The 19,160-nt window shown below is 40.5% G+C and overlaps 1 protein-coding gene and 1 long non-coding RNA gene across 4 annotated transcripts in view; one reads left to right on the top strand and one right to left on the bottom strand.

Annotated features, from left to right (window-relative positions):
• Positions 1-533: 533 nt before the first annotated feature.
• LOC126051531 (uncharacterized) lies at positions 534-1,507 on the top strand. The gene is made up of 2 exons (XR_007509834.1): positions 534-596; positions 1,316-1,507. It is a non-coding gene; the product is annotated as an uncharacterized LOC126051531 (long non-coding RNA).
• Positions 1,508-6,889: 5,382 nt separating this feature from the next.
• Positions 6,890-19,160, bottom strand: part of LOC126051510 (protein ELYS-like) — a 47,796-nt gene continuing 35,525 nt past the window's right edge. For 2 of the 3 annotated variants that reach the window (XM_049830824.1, XM_049830823.1), the window contains exons 29-36: positions 17,865-18,267; positions 15,893-15,995; positions 14,878-14,984; positions 14,153-14,337; positions 9,455-11,294; positions 8,558-8,691; positions 7,998-8,104; positions 6,890-7,358 (exon numbers count right to left, since the gene is read on the bottom strand). In XM_049830824.1, coding sequence (XP_049686781.1) covers positions 7,166-7,358; positions 7,998-8,104; positions 8,558-8,691; positions 9,455-11,294; positions 14,153-14,337; positions 14,878-14,984; positions 15,893-15,995; positions 17,865-18,267 — 3,072 coding nt within the window. In that variant the 3' untranslated portion in view covers positions 6,890-7,165. Of the gene's footprint in view, positions 7,359-7,997; positions 8,105-8,557; positions 8,692-9,454; positions 11,295-14,152; positions 14,338-14,877; positions 14,985-15,892; positions 15,996-17,864; positions 18,268-19,160 lie in introns of those variants that run through there. The other variant, XM_049830825.1, reaches the window with a different exon arrangement.

Below are 19,160 nucleotides of genomic sequence, written 5' to 3'. Positions count from 1 at the left end.
TAAGCAGATGTGGCATAGTATCATTTCTAGCCATAACATACCTGTGTTCAGGTCATTCCTTTGAGGGGAGGTGACACCTGAAGTCAAATTTGGAGACAGCAAGAATGTGCATTCAGAAAGGAGTTAATGAAGCATAGCTTCTTTAAATAACTGCTGAATGCAACAGTCTCACAGCAAAAGTCTGAATTTAAGCACAGAATGGGGAAAGCTCTTGCTGTAATGGAGAGCCCTCTCTCACCTGTGAGGTGATCGCTCATGCTTGTTGTGTGGTTATAGGCCTGTAGTTGAAGCAGTATTTGTCCAGATTAGATCTTAAGGACTTCACCAGCTACTTGGGATGGTTACAAGGTAAAAAAGCTGTTCTTAAATGGGGAAGGCTGTTTTGTTGCCAAAGAGATTATTCTTCAGCACGCTGTGGGTAAGAGCGAGATTACATTCTACATTTCAACACGCTGTACATTGTTTGTTTGGGGTTTTTTGTTTTGTTTTTTTTGTTTGTTTGTTTGTTTGTCAGAGCCTAGCTATGTTGCTATACCAATTGCAATGGTTCAAGCAGCTGTATCTCTTCTGGAGGATGCAGCTTGTCTGCCTAAACGGTAAGTACTTTCCCATGCAGAACAGCTTGATCTCCCCTAAAACTACTATATGTGTATGTTTCTCTTGGAAACTACAGATCTCATAACCCTGTGGATTTTTGTCTTGCCTCACCCAAATGGCTGTGCAAGGGAGATAACTTCACACACTTTGCTTTTGCTTTATTAAACCACCTTGATCTTGACCTATGAGGGGTTTTTTTCCATATGATTTTCTCCTCTCCCTGTCCTACTGAGGAGGGAAGTGACAGAGCTGCTTGGTGGGCACCTGGCATTCAGCCAAGGTCAGTCCACCGCATTTCAGTATACTTCTATGCGTGTAATCGTAATACACCTATGTAATAACGTGTAATATATGTAATAATTGTAAGGTCATTATAAAAATAATACGTGAAACCTTCAGATACTGATTCACAGCCATTTACTCTTCATCTGCCTTTCAGTTTGAAAAGATGTAGTCATACATAGAAATGCTTTTGCTGCATCTGTTGCATCAGTGTCTGCATTTCCAGTTAATGGAATGGTTTCTCTTGAGTTTGCTGGCTGCAGAAACGAACCTATGAATATAACCAGCTTGCTAAATTCTGCACATGCTCTCCTGTGGGAGAGAGTGGCTTTTTCTTTCTCAGGCAGTGAAATACATCCTTGACTTAAAAATAAATAAAAGGTCTCACTCACTCACTGTACCACTACTGTTTTTCTCTTTTGATTTTCATTAACAGGGGTGGTGTATATTCTCCAGGAGCTGCTTTCTCCAAAACAAAACTGATCGATCGCCTCAACAAACGTGGTGTTGAGTTCTCTGTTATTAGCAAGCCTGAACTCTGAAGTCAAAACATAACTGTATGAACTAACCCCTTTCCTGGGTCTAACTCCAATAAAACTCATTTGGCTGTAAAAGCCTAATCATAAAATGGTTTCAGTGTGCTATTGTTTACAGCAGAAACAGAAGAAAAATGGAGTTAAAAGTTACAGTACTATTTGCTATAGCGAGCAAGCCCATGAAGGGGCTTGAGTTTTAGTTCCCAAGCATATTAAATCAGTGACTTATTGGGTACTAGTTCTAGAATTTTCTTTGATCTCTTCTAGCTAAGTTTTAAGCTACTACTTAAGAGAACCACTATGGCATCTGCTTCACAATCAGCCACAGCCTTCTTGCTTGGCCCCAGTCTGCAACTATTAAAAGCAGGCAGGCCCTGGATAACAAGTGCCTTAGCAGATGAAACAACTAGTTACTCCTCATGCCTGTTTGGGAGGGGCGCTATTGCTTTGTGGTGTTCTTGCTTTCAAAGCCCTAGTGCCCATAGTGAAATAAAAGAGTAGTTGTTGTTTCTCAGAGCTTAAGGAACGGTTTTGTCTCTTTTTCCCCCCTGGGTTATTATAGAGACCAGGTGACTCTGTACTGTTGTCATAAGGTATGTTGACTTTCATTCTTACTAGCTTGCCTGTAGTGACTTGCACTAAAATAGAAGAGAAAGCATAAGGAGTAGGGTTTGTCAATGAGACCGTCATCAGCAACACGGCAGTTCTTCTCCCCATGGTGGCCAGCGGTGCCAGGGCTGGGAGGCCTGAGTGGCCCTACAAGCTGGTGGTGGTTCAGGGTTTTACTGGGTGGGGTGTTTGGTGGTGGTGGTTGTTGGGGTTTTTTTTTGTTGTAGCTAAGGTCTACCAAAACCTGTTAAGTCCATCTCAGTTTTCACAGTCTACATTGTTCTTTATTTTGAAACTTGGAGGAAAACGGAATAGGGCTCTTAATAGTATTTTCCTTTTGGTTGATTACTTGCATTATGTCATTAACTAGGTAAGACAAATGAAAACTGTAATGAGTAAAGCTAATATTGGTGACCCTTACTGAAGTACTTTACATAAGAAATTTTCCTCCTAAAGTTCTGAAAATTACTCTTTTGAGATAGAAAAATCTCTTCATCTCCCACAGCTGCATCACATTCACCATCTCTATTACCAGGCAAATCCCATGCAACTGTTGCTCTGTAGTATCACAGCTGTATTGAAGATTGAGATCACAACTATTCTGTTCAGGTAGGCAAAGCCAAAGAGATCAGCACCAAGAAGGTTGGTCAGTTACGTCCTTACATGAGAAGAGTCTGATGGCAGTGAATGGAAAGACCGTTTAAGACAAGTAGAATTCCTACAAAAAGCCATCACTGAATTTGACAGAGACTGAGATCGCTTAACTGGCATCACTTACGTTGTCATTCCCTTAAATGGATTAAGAAACATACACATTCTTGCTTGTGGGCATGCAAGTCAAACTCCACAGAGCCATTGAGCACTTAAATAATGAGACGGTTAAGCTACAAATTGCATCTCTAAGGGCTTAAGTATATTGAGAAGTCCAATGTTAACTTACTTTGTTCCCTGCAATAAACACGAGTGTATTTCAGAAAGCTATGGGACAATGTGCGTACTGCAGTTAACTTAGAACTAAACTTCCCCTCTTCAAGACTGTTCCCAACGTCCTGCTTCCAGAAGGATTCTACATATGTTTGTGCTGTTGGTGCTCATAGAAATCGCACACCTACCTCCTCACCTTTCTCTCTCTGTGTATTGAAGTTGCAGTCGTAGTACCAAAATACAAGCAATCAGTCATTCACTAAGAATTCACGATTTAGGCTGGATTGAAACCAAGTTCAACAGCAACGCGCACCACACCAATGACTGCTGTGGGATAAGCCTGCTCTTGGACCTTGCCAGGTCAGAGTCACAGCCAAGGAGTGAGTGACCTGAACGAACAAGCCACATCAGTGACCGTAACTTGCATTTTTCCCTCTGCCTCACAGATTGGTCATCCACACAGCACAGTGCATTGGAAAATGCATTGCATTTTAGGAACAGCTTTAATTCAAAAGGAACCGCGGTACATTTATCTCCAGGCTTATCAAAGAGACTCATGATCTTGACTGCTTTGGTGAAAAAAAGCATTCCTGGAATGGAAACCTGGAAGTTTTGCATAGAAGGCAAAAGTAAAAGAGAATAGGAAACAAATGCTGTCTTATTACTTGAAATCCTATTCTCTCTTCGTATTTTCAGATTGGCCTAGACTAATAGGTTACAAGCATTGCCTAACAACTCACAAGAAACTATGGGCCGGTTTCTGCCTGTAGCTTGTTTTTTTCCCCACCAGAAATCAACACCTAGGCTATTTCTGATTAGTTACATGGGAACCGATGAATTTCCAGCAAATACATTTATTGTGCTGACAACCCTGAGGGAAGTCTTTCATGAGGGAATGTTCTGATGGGGGATTAAATTATTTATCTGCACCTTTAATTGAACACTGGGCATACACAAATACTAAGGCAAATAAACTAAGGCAACATGAATCAGTTAATGCTTTTAGCACCAAGTGTCTATCGAAAATAAAATAGATTTGCTTTCATTTTCCTTCATGTTATAACCTGGAATTAATACTTTCATCAGCCCTGCCTTCTAAACATTTGAAGAAAAAGAAAGGCTTATTTGTGATAACTCTCCGAGTTAACTCAGAGAAGCATTTCTACCAAAACATTTCTTGACAAATTCCCTACTGAAACAGCCCTTAATCTTACTAATATTCATTCTCCCTTCACTAACACCTCCTACTATGTGTTTCCTGGAAATAAATCTGCCATTACACTTATGTTTACTCTTTGTGAAAGCTGAGAAAGTCTGCTGTCCCAAGGCAGTCGACCTTCCAGCAGAATTTTCTCTGGGGTTACAACCCCAAAGATACAGATGCACGTTTTAGCTTCAGCTTTTAGCCATCTGACATTGGATCAAAGCAGATGCATCAAAACACTCATGAGAAATTCTAGCTTTTCTTTAGGGGGAGAAAACCACACACCTCTCAAGCAATTAACTTCCTTACAGAAAAACTTCAGAATTGCTCTATTTAGTGATGAACTGTACCGAGTAGCTCCTGGGCAATTCTCATCTCGCTCACAAGGGAATTGCTGCTCTGTGCCCCTATAGCCTTCTGCATGCATCCACTACAATGATCCATCACACCTCTTTCTTTCACGGGCCCCTCATGCCCTTCTCTGGCACCATGAATACATGTGCAAACACCTGCAATTCTCTGTTAAGACTCCTAGCCTGCTCCGCCCCTCACCTCCATGCCATTTTAATCTTTTAAAAGGCAGTCTCCTTCCCAATTCATCCTGTTAAGAACTAACTGCCCATGCACTGGCTCTTCCTCATCCTTGTTGAAATGATCTTTTCCACTCTATCCTTCACATACTTAGAGCAAGCCTACACAAAAAACACCCAAGTAAAATCTATTTTCTCCACTTCATTATAAACCCATCCTTGAGTTGCCATCTTGACGTTGTTAGCTAGTTTCTTTTCCTTTTCTCAGGCTCTAAATAAAAATTCCCAGTACCTTATTTTGCCTTCCTTTCTTTCTGTGTCCTTCAATTCTCTGAAATCCCATTTCTTATTACACATTATGCTCCTATTCTTTTTAAACTGCTCCCTGGGGAAACTGGTTAGCCCCCAAGAACCGTGCATTGAATCTAAGTAATTGAAAAAAAAGGAGGAAAACATTTTTACACATAATTGGACTAAAACTCCCTTAAAGTAAAAAATTACTAGACGATTACAAACTTTTAGGAAGTTATTAAATCTCATGCCAATTTTCTTGTTATTACTATTGCTTTCTTTTTTCCTCCAAAGCACTGCCAAATGAGGATAATTCAGCTGAGCTGGTTATAAAATAAAGAGGCTAAAGATTACTACAAATTATTACTAAAATTAGTTAATATCATGTGTTCATTTGTTCTAATTGATTGTCACACTAAAAAAATATAATGCAAGTTTAAATGACAGAAACATGTTAAAACCCTATTAAGCAATCTTCACTAGTATTTCATCAGTCAATTCTATTTCATCAGGAATCGGAGCATTTTATAAATACACTTGTGCACTACACAAAACATATATTCAGATCTGACATCCATTTTCTATTCCAGTTTTGAAAGTTTGATCTTTTGCTCAATTTTCTGAGCTATTCACTGCATTTCTGTACAATATGAATTTAAAAAAATATTGCTAGAACTTCCCCCCCTTAACCATATTTATATTGTAGTTCAAGTACAAAATATTCAGAGTTAATGATTACTAACCTGACTGAAAGGTCTCACTGAAACTGCCACTTTCACACTGTCAGCATTTGGCATTTTTTTTAAGCTTTCATTCAGACATGAATACTCTCAAGGAGAAAAATATCCAAGTGCATGCAACTGCTTCTCTAGAACGACCTGTTTTGAGTTAGAAAAATCATGGCCCCAGAAGAAACTCTTTTATATGTTTAGTTTGTTACTAATATATTCAGTCATGATGCACAAGGTATCAGTTAAGTAATAAATTATTTCTGAGAGTAACTGTAGTAGTTTTTACTAACTGAAAAGTTTAATGTCAGGTTCAACCATTCTGTAATCTTAAAAGTTGCAACCATATATAAATTAACATACAGAAAAATAATCCATTGTCTAAAAGACTGCACATCAAAATAGTACTTCCATGTCTGCTTTTAAAAGAATAGGGTTTTTTAATTTATTTTTAAAAATTGAAGCTTTATAGGGACATTTAGTCCATAACCCAAGATTATTAATGTAATAATTTTAAAAAAATTACGGTTTGTAAGATTTCTGTACATTTTGGTACCTTTTTCAGACTATTATGTTAGCTTTACCGTCAGGTTTTCAGTGCTGTGATATGCAAGGTTCAAATACTGCAAAATATGTTTACAGACAATAATTATTTCAATTATAGTAGCATTCCTATTAACCTTATGAAAAATAGTTTTGGCTCAAATTTCAAACTATATGGGTGATATTCCTTTAAATTTGATATGCTATTGTAAGCATCACACCTATAGAGTTAATTTTTTGCTGACGACAAACTGTAAAAAATAGTGATGCATCTAGTTGAGGTGCAATCTAGTTTTACGAACTAAAGAGCAGCTTTCCCAAAGTTTAAGACAAATACAAAAAATATTGCACAGCTTAAAATACAACTGTTTACATTCTGACTTCAACACAGTACAACTTAACTGTGAACGTAAAGAATTACCAGTTTGTATTGTGAGCCCAATTATTTGTACCAGAAGGTCAAACATCATATATAAAATTTAAACTAGTATGTTTTAAATGTTTACTTGTTATAGGAATTCTAAGCGAAGCTTTTGGCCTCACTTTTGAGCATCTGCAACTCTTGCAAACCAACATTAAAATTTCTGAGCAATACAGGCCATTCAACCCACTATTCCCTCAAAAAGCTATCAGACAGTAAGCATATTGTGAAGTATACATTTTTATTTAACATTCCTAAAATAAGCTGTATTTACATATTATATAAATGTATGAAGTCTTAATATAAAATAGAAAACTGCATTGACTGAAGAAATCACACTCCATATGGAGTTACTTACTGAAGACCATTTGTTTATGAAATTTTACAATAATTTATATAAATTATCTCTTCCAAATTAGGTGATTTTTTTTCTTTTTACTAACCCCCACGATTTTGATGACTTTACAAACAGTGGTGTACAGTATAAACTTAAAAAACAGTTACAGCATCTTCCGGCGCCCAACTGGCTTTGGAAAATTAGACAGTCTTTTTTTGTTCTTTCGTAGCATCTTCTCTGCCGCATCTGCGGTTTCTTGCTGCTTGCTTTTTGTTCCATCTACTGGACTTCCAAAAGGAGAGATGAATTTTATTTCCACTGGTGGAGGTGACCAAGAACCTTCTTTTCTTGTGGTTCTGATAAGAAAGAGAAGTATCAAATTGATTTTTTATTACCAACAGTATTTAGTAGAGGAAAAAAACTCCACGTAATTACAAAATCCATGCCAAAGGATTATTTATGGGCTTCTTTGTAGACAGGATCAAGGCAGAAAAAGTACATAAATAAGCATCCGTTTGCTTTCATTCCTTACCAACTGTCCCAAGCATTCTCAGTCACTATTCATACAAGCTTTTAGAAGCCCCACCCCAGCTTTTAAGAGGCAAATGCCCTCAGTTTTCCAGAAGGAACCAGAGAACACGCCCAGAGACAAGAAGTTCTCTCTACTCATTGTCTGACTCTCTCCTGCCTTGTATGGGGAACGAAAGACCATAAGAGTGTGGCTTCATAAGGTGGAATAAGATAGCGTAAGAGCATGCCATCATTGCAAAGATTAGTATCCACTTGCCCTTTTCCATTCCCTTTCTCTTCTGCTTCCATTAGAAAACTATATCGTTAAGTGGGGAAAAAGGTGCCTATTAGACCAGCAAGCTTGACATACTCAAAGTTAGAGCAGAACTGCACAGCCAAGAAAGGAAGAGGAAGTTAGGTGGCTAACAGCAGAATCACTACCACAATAAAGGAATGCAAGTACATGTTGAAAAAAAATTTCGTACTTGCTTGGTTTTTTCATTTTCGATTTTGCAGCTCTACCTCTCTTCAACTTTTGCTTTCCCACAGACTGTATGGATTTGGTATCCTCTTCCTCTTTAGTTGGAAGCTCCTGTGTTAAGGCAACAAAAACATTAATCATGCACAAGTTCTTACACTTCTACAGAATACAAATGAATGTTTCTTTCATGAAGTAGTCACGCCAAAGTTATTTCCAAAAGCATTAGTTTCTCCCCGCAAAAACCTGCCATCTCAAATAACTGTACCATCCTCAATGGTCCATGCAGATATTAACAGATAACACAAGAAGTATGTTTAAAGAAAGCCACTGTGGCTTTTGTTAAAGACAAAGCAGTACTTATTAATCCTTGACTTACATAGATTCAGAATTGATTTCTGTAGCTAGTTTTCATGAAGAAAAAAAATAAATTGTTTAGCTGATTAATTTAAAGCTCTCTTTTTAGATATACTTTCCAGGAAAAAGGCAAGGGATCGCAAAGTATGAGTTGAAAAAGCAGTACAGAGCAAAAAACAAGAACGTAAAACAACTAGAATTTTTACTCACTGGTTCTTTCACAATTTGGGAAATACTAGATTCATTTTTTCTCCTTGACCTCAACAGAGGGGGTGAAAAGACAAATTGAGAAGACAAGTCCGGGTCTATATCCTTAAGCTGCACAGGATGGTCTGCTTTTCCAGCTAAAATGACAACGCATTCTTACAATGCATGTACATTATACCGAAACAACAGTGACATTAAATTACAGCTAATAATCGAAAGCACAATAGATTCCTGAAATAAAAGGTCCAATTCAGTTTATAAAAAATGTGCTGGTATTCTTCGCCTAGTAACTGCCTCTTGAGATCCATTCTTTTACAGTAAATAGTGAAACAAAAATAAGCCAGTGTAGCGATTTTACCTGCACTTATGCTCAAGAGGCATCGACAGTCCTTACACATCTCAAAAAATATTTTTTTATCATGTACTCCAATACAAAGAACCCCATGAGCAGTACCTTCACTAACAAAGTATATGCCCATGAAAAACAATCATATAGCTAAACAGCTGTATAGTTTATTGCAAGTTGCAGCTCATGTTAAGTTAAAACATTAACAGAATTTGAAAGCATATCTCCTTTATTTCTCCACTGGGGGAAAGCGATGACAACCACAGATTAAGATATATCTTCCAGTTTTCAAAACAGATAGACATTCAGCTCAGGACAAAAAATTAAGCTTAAATTTCATTTCAGTGTACTCAAATCAGCCTCCTCTCCTGTCTCCACCACAACTAGCCAGGCAGTCATACAGAGTTCAGAAAAAAGATGAAATGCCTCTTTCCCAATTTTTTATTTCCTATGGTTATATTCTTATAATACTTAAAGCCATCCTCACAAGACATTTTATGTGGTTTACAAAACAGCAGTATGCCCTATTTTGCATATAAACATAGTGCACCCACCTTTAAATTTCTTTGTCAGCTTTGTGAGAGGAGGAGAGAAAAGGAAGGACTCATTTTCCTCAAGAGACAGTTTCTGATGCATAGAAGTTTTACGGGATCTGGCTCTTGTAATACGATCTGTTAAAGTTCTTGATGTTTCAGCATGTCCTGATGGGTTTCTCTCTTCTAGCATCAAAGGACTGCCAGCAGGTCCTTGGGGGAAGGCCTCCTCCCCTGTGCTCTCCTCCAATACTGACTGTCTCTTTCTGCCCCGACGCCCTTTTCCTACTGTAGTCCTGGGTGTGCTTGATTCCTCGTTTGGCTGGGCAGCTCTTTGCTCAGGAGCATCCGTTTTTTCTAGTTTAGCATGTGGGACTCCTCTTATTCTTCTCTTAGGAGTATCAAGGATTCCCACTTTCCCACCTGCACACATGTCTTCCTGAGCAGAGGGAGATTCTGTGTCTGCCAGGAGATTTTGTGCCCCCTTCCTAGCACTTCTTCTTGGAGTGACGGGAAGTTTGAATTCTGTTTGAGGAAGCGATGATTTAGACAGATCAAGGTCAGAATTTTCTGAAACTTCTGATGAACTCATCTTTCTTCTTCTGCCTCTTTTAGCTGGCACCGGTAAAAGGTGTTGCGCACTAGGCTGCACCTCTTGATCCTTGACAATATTTTGCATAAATTGTAAATTAACGCTTTTCAGTTTTCTTGTACTTCTGCTGGGACTGACTGACGTTTTTATCTTATGACCAGTGTCAGTCTGGCCAGTGTCTTGACCTCCTGCTGAACTTTTCCCTCCTCTAGTCCTTTGGGAAGTAGCAGAAGCGATAATGCTACCTTCAGCAACAGAAGTTTCCTCATTAGCCTCTCCCAAGAGTTCAGCTGCAGCTTCCTTCGCTCTCCTTAATCTTCTTCTTGGAGTAGCGGCTACGGACTGTGTAGGGAGGGACAATGTTTGTCCATCAGAAAGACTGCTTTCTACTTTTTCTGCAGTACTTGGTTTAGGCTTCCTGCCTCTCCTAGGAGTAACAGGTATCACAAGCATTTGCTCCTCTTGAGCATTTTCTTCTGTTTGAAGACTAGAAGTCTCAGGTGCTTCTTTTGTTCGCCTGGTACTTCTCCTAGGAGACAGTGCAAACAGACCTGGTTTGCCTGTCTTCAGTAGCTGCTGAGTGCCTGCCGATGGAGTACTTAGACTTCTACTCAGCTGTCCCCTTGCACGTGTTCTAGGAGCGATGCCGTGCTCTACTTGACGTACGCTGGTTTCGTCTTCCATTCCTTCTGGCACAGTTCTTAAGGGAGCTTTTGCCTTCTGGAATCCAGTTACCTTTTTACCTATGGTTTCATGAATAGATTGTTCTACAACTTCAGATGTAAATTCTTTACTTCTTGTGTCTTTGATTGCATCCAGTAAGTTCTCAGCAATAGCTGCCTTAATGGGTTCAGGCACATATGGGAGCGACTCTGCAATATTTTGAGATGCCTGATCACTAGTTACAGTGGACACCGAGTTGGTAACATGTTCTTGGGTTTCAGTATTTCCTAAACTGTTGACAGGTTTTTCCTCTGTTGTTGTGCCAGCTGCTTTAGAAGCATCTACTAATGTAGGGTCTCCCATCTCTGCTTCACCTTCTTCTCCTTCCAAGACTAAAGTAAAATTACTCTGGGATAGAAAAAGCTCTCCATCTCCCTCAGCTGCATCACATTCACCATCTCCGTTATCAGGCAAATGACATGCAAACTGTTCCTCTGTAGTATCATATCTGTACTGAAGATTGCCTGAGTGATGTAGTTCACTATATGGTGATGTTTCAGGTGCTGCTTCTGAGGTTTGTGCCTTAACCGCACCATCTTCAATAACCTAAAGGTAAAAAATGTCTCTTAATGCATTATCAGTTACCAAACAGACTAACTTCAGGCTGAGCTAGATGAAGCTAAGGACAGTGAAATGCTGCTTTTCCTTTCAGATCGCCACCAAATGTAAAGTTAGAAACATACAAGGTACTCTCTACTACAGATAAAAGTTTATGCGTCTAAGGGACAGAGAACAAGAGTATTCCGTGTATGCAATCACATGCTCCATTTCTGATACTTCTGTTCCTGACTAACGATTTGCCACCCCCCGTGAACAAAGTGAGCAGTTTTACAATACAAGCTGTATACCCAGCTGGCAGCAATCATCACATTGCAGTACTTTCCGGACTGACTACAAATCCACACAGAGTGACCGACTCTGCATCTAACGAACGGGGCAAAGTACAACGATGTCCCCCAAGCTTAAAGTTTCGGTCATCATAGTTGTCACCGCAACACTTGTAGTCAAACTGGCCAGGTATCACATCGCACAACTCAACACCGCACTTTAAGGAATCACTTGGATTGCAGGAGACAACACATAGATTCTAAGTACCTCCCTCTCAGCCTTTGTAGCTCCCCATACTGAGCAATTATTCTCTCCTGCTAGAGCCACATGAGACACTCAAGCTTTTATGTTGAGAACAAAAGTAGTCTCTGTTATGTATTTCAAGTGACTCAGATGGCCAAGATAATTTAATCAACGCGTGAAGACCTTTGCCCAACCCTCTAAGTTACAGTGCTAGCCGAAGAGGGCAGAAGGAAGAAGCCACTCAGCGGGAGCCTCCATAGAATCTGCTTATTTTCTTGCCTCCTGCCTTGTCAAAAGTTGCTAACGCATCATCTTTTATCGTATTCTTAAACAGTTGTTCAACCCTAAACAAGACCCGCACGACATGCAGGAGACCTCGCATAGGACCATGCTGGTTTCAGCAGCCCAAGGATATGCAAATTTTCAAAGTCCTCAAACACTATTGTAATTAGCCTGGCAGAGAAGGGGAAGATGCGGGCAGATTTCTCCTCCCTAGGCTGGCTCCCCAAGGAGAAAAGGTAAACAGTGTAATCATTAACAGTCTCCAGGCGATGGCACCCCAAGTACGGAGATGGCCCCCATAGGCGGGCTCGCCGAGGAAAAAAGCTAAAAGCTGTAATTACTAATAGTTTCCGATGGATGGCTCCCGAAGTACGAAGGTGACGGCAATACCGAGTACAAATACCAGACTAGTTTCACGACCACCAGCAATTCTACCCTGTCATAAGCCGGCGTTACGAAGTACAACAGGGTAACTCCAGCCCGGTTCCCACCGGCCATTAACAGCACGGCAGGGAGCACAGACCGCAAGCGAGGTATTAGCGCAAATTTGAGAACAAGTGCATGTAGTTGCGCAACACGCATCTAGCAACGTGCCACGCTTCAAAGCTAAATTCGAGAAACACTAGTCATAGAATCGTAGAATCGTAGAATCATTTAGGTTGGAAAGGACCTTCAAGATCATCGAGTCCAACCATTAACCACGCCCACTAAACCACGTCCTGAAGTACCCCGTCCACTCGCTTTTTGAATATCTCCAGGGATGGTGACTCAACCACTTCCCTGGGCAGCACATTTCAATGTTTGACAACCCTCTCAGTCTGCATAAACTTTCCTTTTATGCTTATAAATCTACGACCAAGACAGTAGGAAGTAGTTTGTCCTAAATTCAGTGAAGGTAGACAAGCGAAAAAGACACCTTTACGTATAGCTCAGTAAGAACCAGTCATAACGAAAACAGGAAAACCTTCACTCTACTGCTACAGGAATGGCTGCAGCAGCTTTGTGACCGTCTCACATACCGGCTCCCTTCTTCCCATCACAAATTTTCCATTTACTCCCATAAGTGCGTGATTTATGTATTCCCAAGTCTATAATCATCTTCTCTAGAGCATTGTCCTAAACCCCAAAGCCGAGACGAGCTACGCAAGCGACTGCCTATTCAACTTCATCTGAAATCTGGGACACCGAAAAGCATCTTCTGTTGCTTGAGACCAATCTAGTTGTGCTACACCTACCTTTCGGTTTGTATTTCACTCTAACTATTACTAATTCCTGTGAGTACAACCCTACAGGAAATCGACAGCATACTCTATATGCTACTTAGAGGACATCCACAATGAATCCAAATCACTCCTCGGCCCCAGCAGAAGTGAGAACAATGGGGACAACCTGCGACAACTGAGGAATCTCTGGCTCTGATTTTCAGCCCTTGTGAACAACCTTTTAAAATTCATATTTTACAAAGTTGAGATGTTAAAACCCCCACATTTTCACACACACACACAAAGAGTTTTAGGTAGCTGGAAATATCTTGACACTGAAATTAACTCATTACTGGGAATTCTCTTCATGTTAATAAGGAACAAATAGCAAAGGACCTAAGCACCCAAATCATTCTGAAAATGAGTTTGGTTCCCACAACAATTTTGTCATTTGGTAAACGGCCTCCGGTATTGAAACGCTGCGCTCCCCAGCTTTTCTTCTGGTCTTTAACATTAAAACTATTTCTTTTTTTAAGTCAAATAAGAAACATTTACAGTCTAGCAAACCAAATGACGGCACGGTGATTTTAAAGAATATTTAGGCGGGTTTTGGCACTCCTACAGCTCTCAAAGGCCCAAGTCTTGACAGGTTCTATTCTGTGTTCTAGGTACAGCAAATGCATAGGAGAAAAACCTATCTGCCCTTACCCAACGAGGTTTGGACTTGTGTTACCCAGCTAAAGAAACTGAGATGGTTTTGCGTGCCTTCTAATTGTCAGTTAGACAGGACTGTCCTCAATTTGCAAGGTGTTTTCTCTTTTGTAGAAAATGGGAAAATAGTTTACTTACATTAATTTCCTCAGTTTTAGGAAGATTGTTACAAACAGTTACTTCTTCCTGTGGAAAAGGAACGTTTCCTTCATCTTCAGCTGCTTCTGGGTTACGTTCTTCAGGTAAATCCACACACTTCCCCTCAAGGCAGTTTTCTGCATGAGTACTGACCACATCCTCGCTGTCAAGGATACGTATCACGGCTGGAAGAGATTTATATGATTTTAACTTAACTGCTCTATAAATGAGATGCGTTTAAGCAACAGGAAGTAACAGAGGGAGCAGGAGCCAAGAATACGGTTCTCCATCCTGCCACATATATCGGGCTTTCCCCAAACGCTAGAAACCAGAACCATCTACCTGGTAGCTAGTTATTCTTCACAGCCGGAATAGTGAGGGATGCATCATCTTTCAAAATAGTAACTCAAGCAGCAGATCCCATAGCACACAAATTAGTAGTGGTGTACAACACCGAAATAAACACTGATCTCTCCTTCTAATATTTTACATTCTACCAGTGTTCTCAGTACCTTTATCCAGAACAGGAACATTGGCTATGCATTTTCTACAAGGACTTTCTCTGAGGAGGGTATTCTTCTCTCTACGGTTTAATGGAAGGTAGCAGTAACATGCTAGTACTACTTCAGTCTGAGACGCCAGTAGCGCTATGGCAAACTGCACGTTTTACTTGAGGCGTTCAGCTACCTTAACTCACATAACATCTCCCACATACTGTTACGTACATTCACCCTCTGCCTGCAGGGATTCAGAAAGCTGTGGGTTTGTTGCAACTGGTGTGGCTTTTTCTGCTGATGAAGAGGACATTTTGGACTCCTGCTGGTTTGCTTCACTGCATGAACAGAAAGAGAGAAATCCATCATAAAGCTTCAGACAAACCCTGAAGAGCTTTACAAATTACTTTCTCACTGTAAAGTCTTCAAGTTTCCAAACAGAAAAAAATTAAGAAAAATTAGAAATTCCTTTACCAACACATCGACATTCAATTCCCGACTCATCTTGTGCAACGAATCAAGTACTTAACATTCTTCCCAGCTATCTCACACTGGATAATAACATAACAACAGAGTTGTATTAAAGAATAATATATTATTTGTCTTCTGTAGAAAGAGTGCAGCTGCCATACTCGAGGTCTAGAAGCAACTGAACAAAAGTGTGTGCCACTGTAAGTTACCACGTGAAATTAAGGGTTATTTCATCGCTAATGTCTCTCACTAAGCAGTTGCAGCTTTTCAAGTACCTGGTGAGAAAACTGCTTCCCTTTCCAGAAACAAATAGATGCTAATTGACCACACACAGAAAATAGAAATTAAGTGTATAAAATACTGCCAGAAAGTATTCAAGCCGCGCAATAAACCCACTAAAGTTACAGGAATCTCAGGTGTAATTTTCACCAACATAACATTCAGACAAAAGCAGGGCTTCTCTTCACAGTATCTGCTTAGTAGCCCCCTCAAACTGTAGAAAGGTGCATACAGCCTGCTGAACGAAGTCCTCAGCCCACTACGTTGGGGTCTGCAATGATTTGAGAAAAAAGGCTCAAACTGACAGCTCATCGATTTGAGTTCTATTCATGCCACGTTAGTTCTGTCCACAGACAGAAAGGAACAGGAAACCTGTTGTATTTAAGAACACAGGAGAGAACCAATACCAGCTCAAAAATCATAGTTTTCAAACACAGGAAAGCCAGCAGTCACATGTTGTGTGAACCTAAAGGTGTTATCTATTTCCTAAACTTACCCTTCACTTGCAGTCCCAGAAGTAGCAGCCTCAGCAGCTTGAAACAACCATTTACCATCCTCAGGAAGGGTAAGACGTTCAGCATTTGATTCTTCCACAAATCCTACAAAAACAGACAGATGGGTGACTTCCCTGTTGCACTTAACATCATTTCTTTTAAAATGCTCATATGATTTTCAGGAGAGCCGTAACGCATTTCACCTAGGATGGTGACCTAACAAAATAACACTACCAAGACTTCAAATGCACAGAAGGTCTGAATTCTTCTTTCCAGTAAAAGAAGAAGTCTGACGCATAGTTTCCGTCAAGAAAACAGCATGGCCATTGACATTCTGTTTACAAACTCAACTTGATATGTTACTGACCTAATACATAAAAACCTCAGGAAACATCCCTCCTTCTTAAAATCGGGTCATAAGTTTTTCTTATTTCTCTTTGGATATTTAACTCATCCCAGCAATGCTTCTTTCCTCTCTTGATTTCATTTGCCCTCTTCTACAAGAATGCATCTAAGGTCGTCTCCCGTTCTTTTCTCTAGCGATTGACTGGTGCTGTTGAAACCCAACTGCTTGCTAGCCTGTTTTTCTCTCAGCAGGCCAAATTTTAGAAACACCCTCCTCCTTTTCTTCTTTGTTTCTGCCGTCTGCTTCCTCCAGATCCAACAATTACCTTTGCAGACAGTACACAGGACTGGGATAATTTTGCTAGCTCAGGCCAAACAAGAGCTATACTGACTGCCCTCTAACGCTTCCAGAGTACTGAAATTGTACAGAACTCTTTGTACCATAGTCCGGCAATGACAAACTTTCTTCATAAGGTTATTCTTTAATGATTAGGACCTCATCACTGTTTTTAAGGAAAAGCACCCTTGATTTCTTGTCCAAACACAGGGCAGCTAAAATCAGACAGGCAAATGTTTTGACCTATCTTACTAGAAACACTCAGACCTGGAGAACCCCAGGTCTGAATTCCCATGTACACGGAGCCCCTGTCTGGGCACTCCTCTTATTGAAAAAGAAAAGGAGCTGAGGAACTTCAGGAGCAGCAGTCACTCTCCAGGATCCTCCAGAATCATCTCGGGCTTAGGACTGAATCAGGCTGCATATGATGCACTGATACCGGAGTACACGCTCCCCACTACAAACTGTTTCGAGACCTCGGACGCAGAACTCCGACACTTGCATACCTCTCCCAGGAATAGCAAACTTCTGTTATAAGGAGCTGAGCGGACTGAGCTCTGTTTGTCCAATCCTGACTGTAGCTGTGTTTACACATCTTCTCCCTGTTCCTGCACGTCATTCCCAGCTCTTCATCACTGCTCACCAGCTAGTGAGTGACATCTCTTCTAACCTGCCAGCAGACCTGCTCATATGAACACATCCTCAGCAGCCACACTGGCTTGAATGAGTTGAATTGAGGAGAATTACCAAAGACCAGCTGAAATAGGTTTGGAAAAGGCTGCAAAAGCTGTTGAGCCAGCAAAAGGAGCAAGCATAGCTGTAATGAGAAGCAGATACACAAGCAGACTCACTTCCCAAAGAAAACTATTTAACTGAGCACTAACGAGGGGGGTAGAAAACCAAAAGAACAACAAAAGATGACCTATCTAGTCAAAGCACGCCATACGCTAAACGTGCTGTAAAAAAACCTGCAGCCTACAGAAGCACCCCTAAAACAGAACCAGAAGCCTAAGTTTTCAACTTGTACCCCTCTCAAAACTCCCACAAGTCACTGCTGCCTCTCCGCTGCAATTACACACAAGAAGTGCCCGCCAAAAGCAGTATACATTCAGAATGTCCACGAGACCTAAAAAAGGACTCAAAACACAGTGGCAAGTTTAAAAGCCTAGGACAAGGAAGTGCCTGGGACATTTGTGAATGCTCATCATGGACTGTTGCACCCATCCGTAATTTAGCCTTTTGAAGTCATCCGAGAAATGCAGAAGCTTAGGTTATCATACCAGGAAACATACCAGCTGCTTTTCTTAGTTCTGATGAATCTGGTTGTCCCATCGGGAAGGGTTTCTCTTCAACTATTTCACTGTCTTCCTCCTTCTCCAGTTCTTCAAAATCGGCAGTTTCTTCAGTGGAAGAATTAGCTGGATTAGCAGCTATAAAGATGACTTCATCTTCAAAATCGCCAGGTGATTTTGCATCATGATACTCCAAAGCAGCTTGGTCTGACCTGGCAGAGAAGTTACTGTTTTCTTTGCTGACATCCATTTTCTCCAAACCATCTCCAGACTCTTCTACTTCAGCACCATCTTCCTCGGGATTGCTCAGAGGAAACAGAGTTGGTTCATCTCTACTTTCCTCCACCACTCCGTGATGATGCTCAGATGAAACTCCAGATGGTGCTTTATTATCTTCCGTCACCTTTATTTTTTAAAAAGAAAGTTCACAATCAAGATCACACATATACTTTTTGTCAAAGCCAGACAAAAAAAAGAACAAATATATACCAATATTTGTCAGTTTTACAAGTGTCACCTCAAGCAAGGTGCTACAAAATTAGTTCTCATTCTAGCGCTATCTTGGCTTTTAAAGCGGAGTGTAAAAACCAATCACACTGTTGACTGCTTATTGAGTTTCCACAGCCTTGGAGAATTAAGATGAAGTGGGCCTTGTAAGTGCGTGCTTACCCTGTCATCTCAAGGCTGTTCATTGGGTTCACTACTGTGTTTTCAAGAAGAGGGAGCTTTGCATACCTAAAATCGTAACTCCAAGATTTCTCTTTTTTTATGCTTGCCTTTTCAGCTTGTATGCACTACTAATATATTTTAGCGTTCACTATGCCTGTGGCGTGGAACAAGGAAATTAATCCAGCCACGCTGCACTATTACTAAGAACTTCCTACAGGAGAGAGAGCCTCTTCTTACAGTTGAGTAGCTCTTTCTAACAGGCAATAACAGGTACGATAAAAACAGGTTAAGACAATTTGTTAGTACAGGTGCGGAAAGCTCCTACAGGTAGATACTAGCACATGCCCCCATCCGTTTGGTACGTTACTCTGGCAACTCCATGACGAGCTGAATCAGGGAAGCCACCCGACAGAACAAAAGGAGGAGCAGAAGGGGGCAACTTCCAGGTGGACAGACTTCATTTGACAACTATACGAATGCTATCGCTGGTGCAAGGCAAGAAGCAAAACCGAGAACTTTAGGGCTAGAGAAGAGACAGCCATACAGCTCTCTTCATCGGCAGTCTATTTGTACCATAACTTAAGGAAACGCAGTCCTTGCAAAAAGAGAGACTGAAAGTAAATGCGG

Source organism: Accipiter gentilis, chromosome 28 (genome assembly GCF_929443795.1).
Source record: "Accipiter gentilis chromosome 28, bAccGen1.1, whole genome shotgun sequence".
NCBI classification, from domain to species: domain Eukaryota; kingdom Metazoa; phylum Chordata; class Aves; order Accipitriformes; family Accipitridae; genus Astur; species Astur gentilis.
The sequence above is the reverse complement of the archived record's forward strand: the minus strand, read 5'-3'. Positions and strand labels throughout refer to the sequence as shown.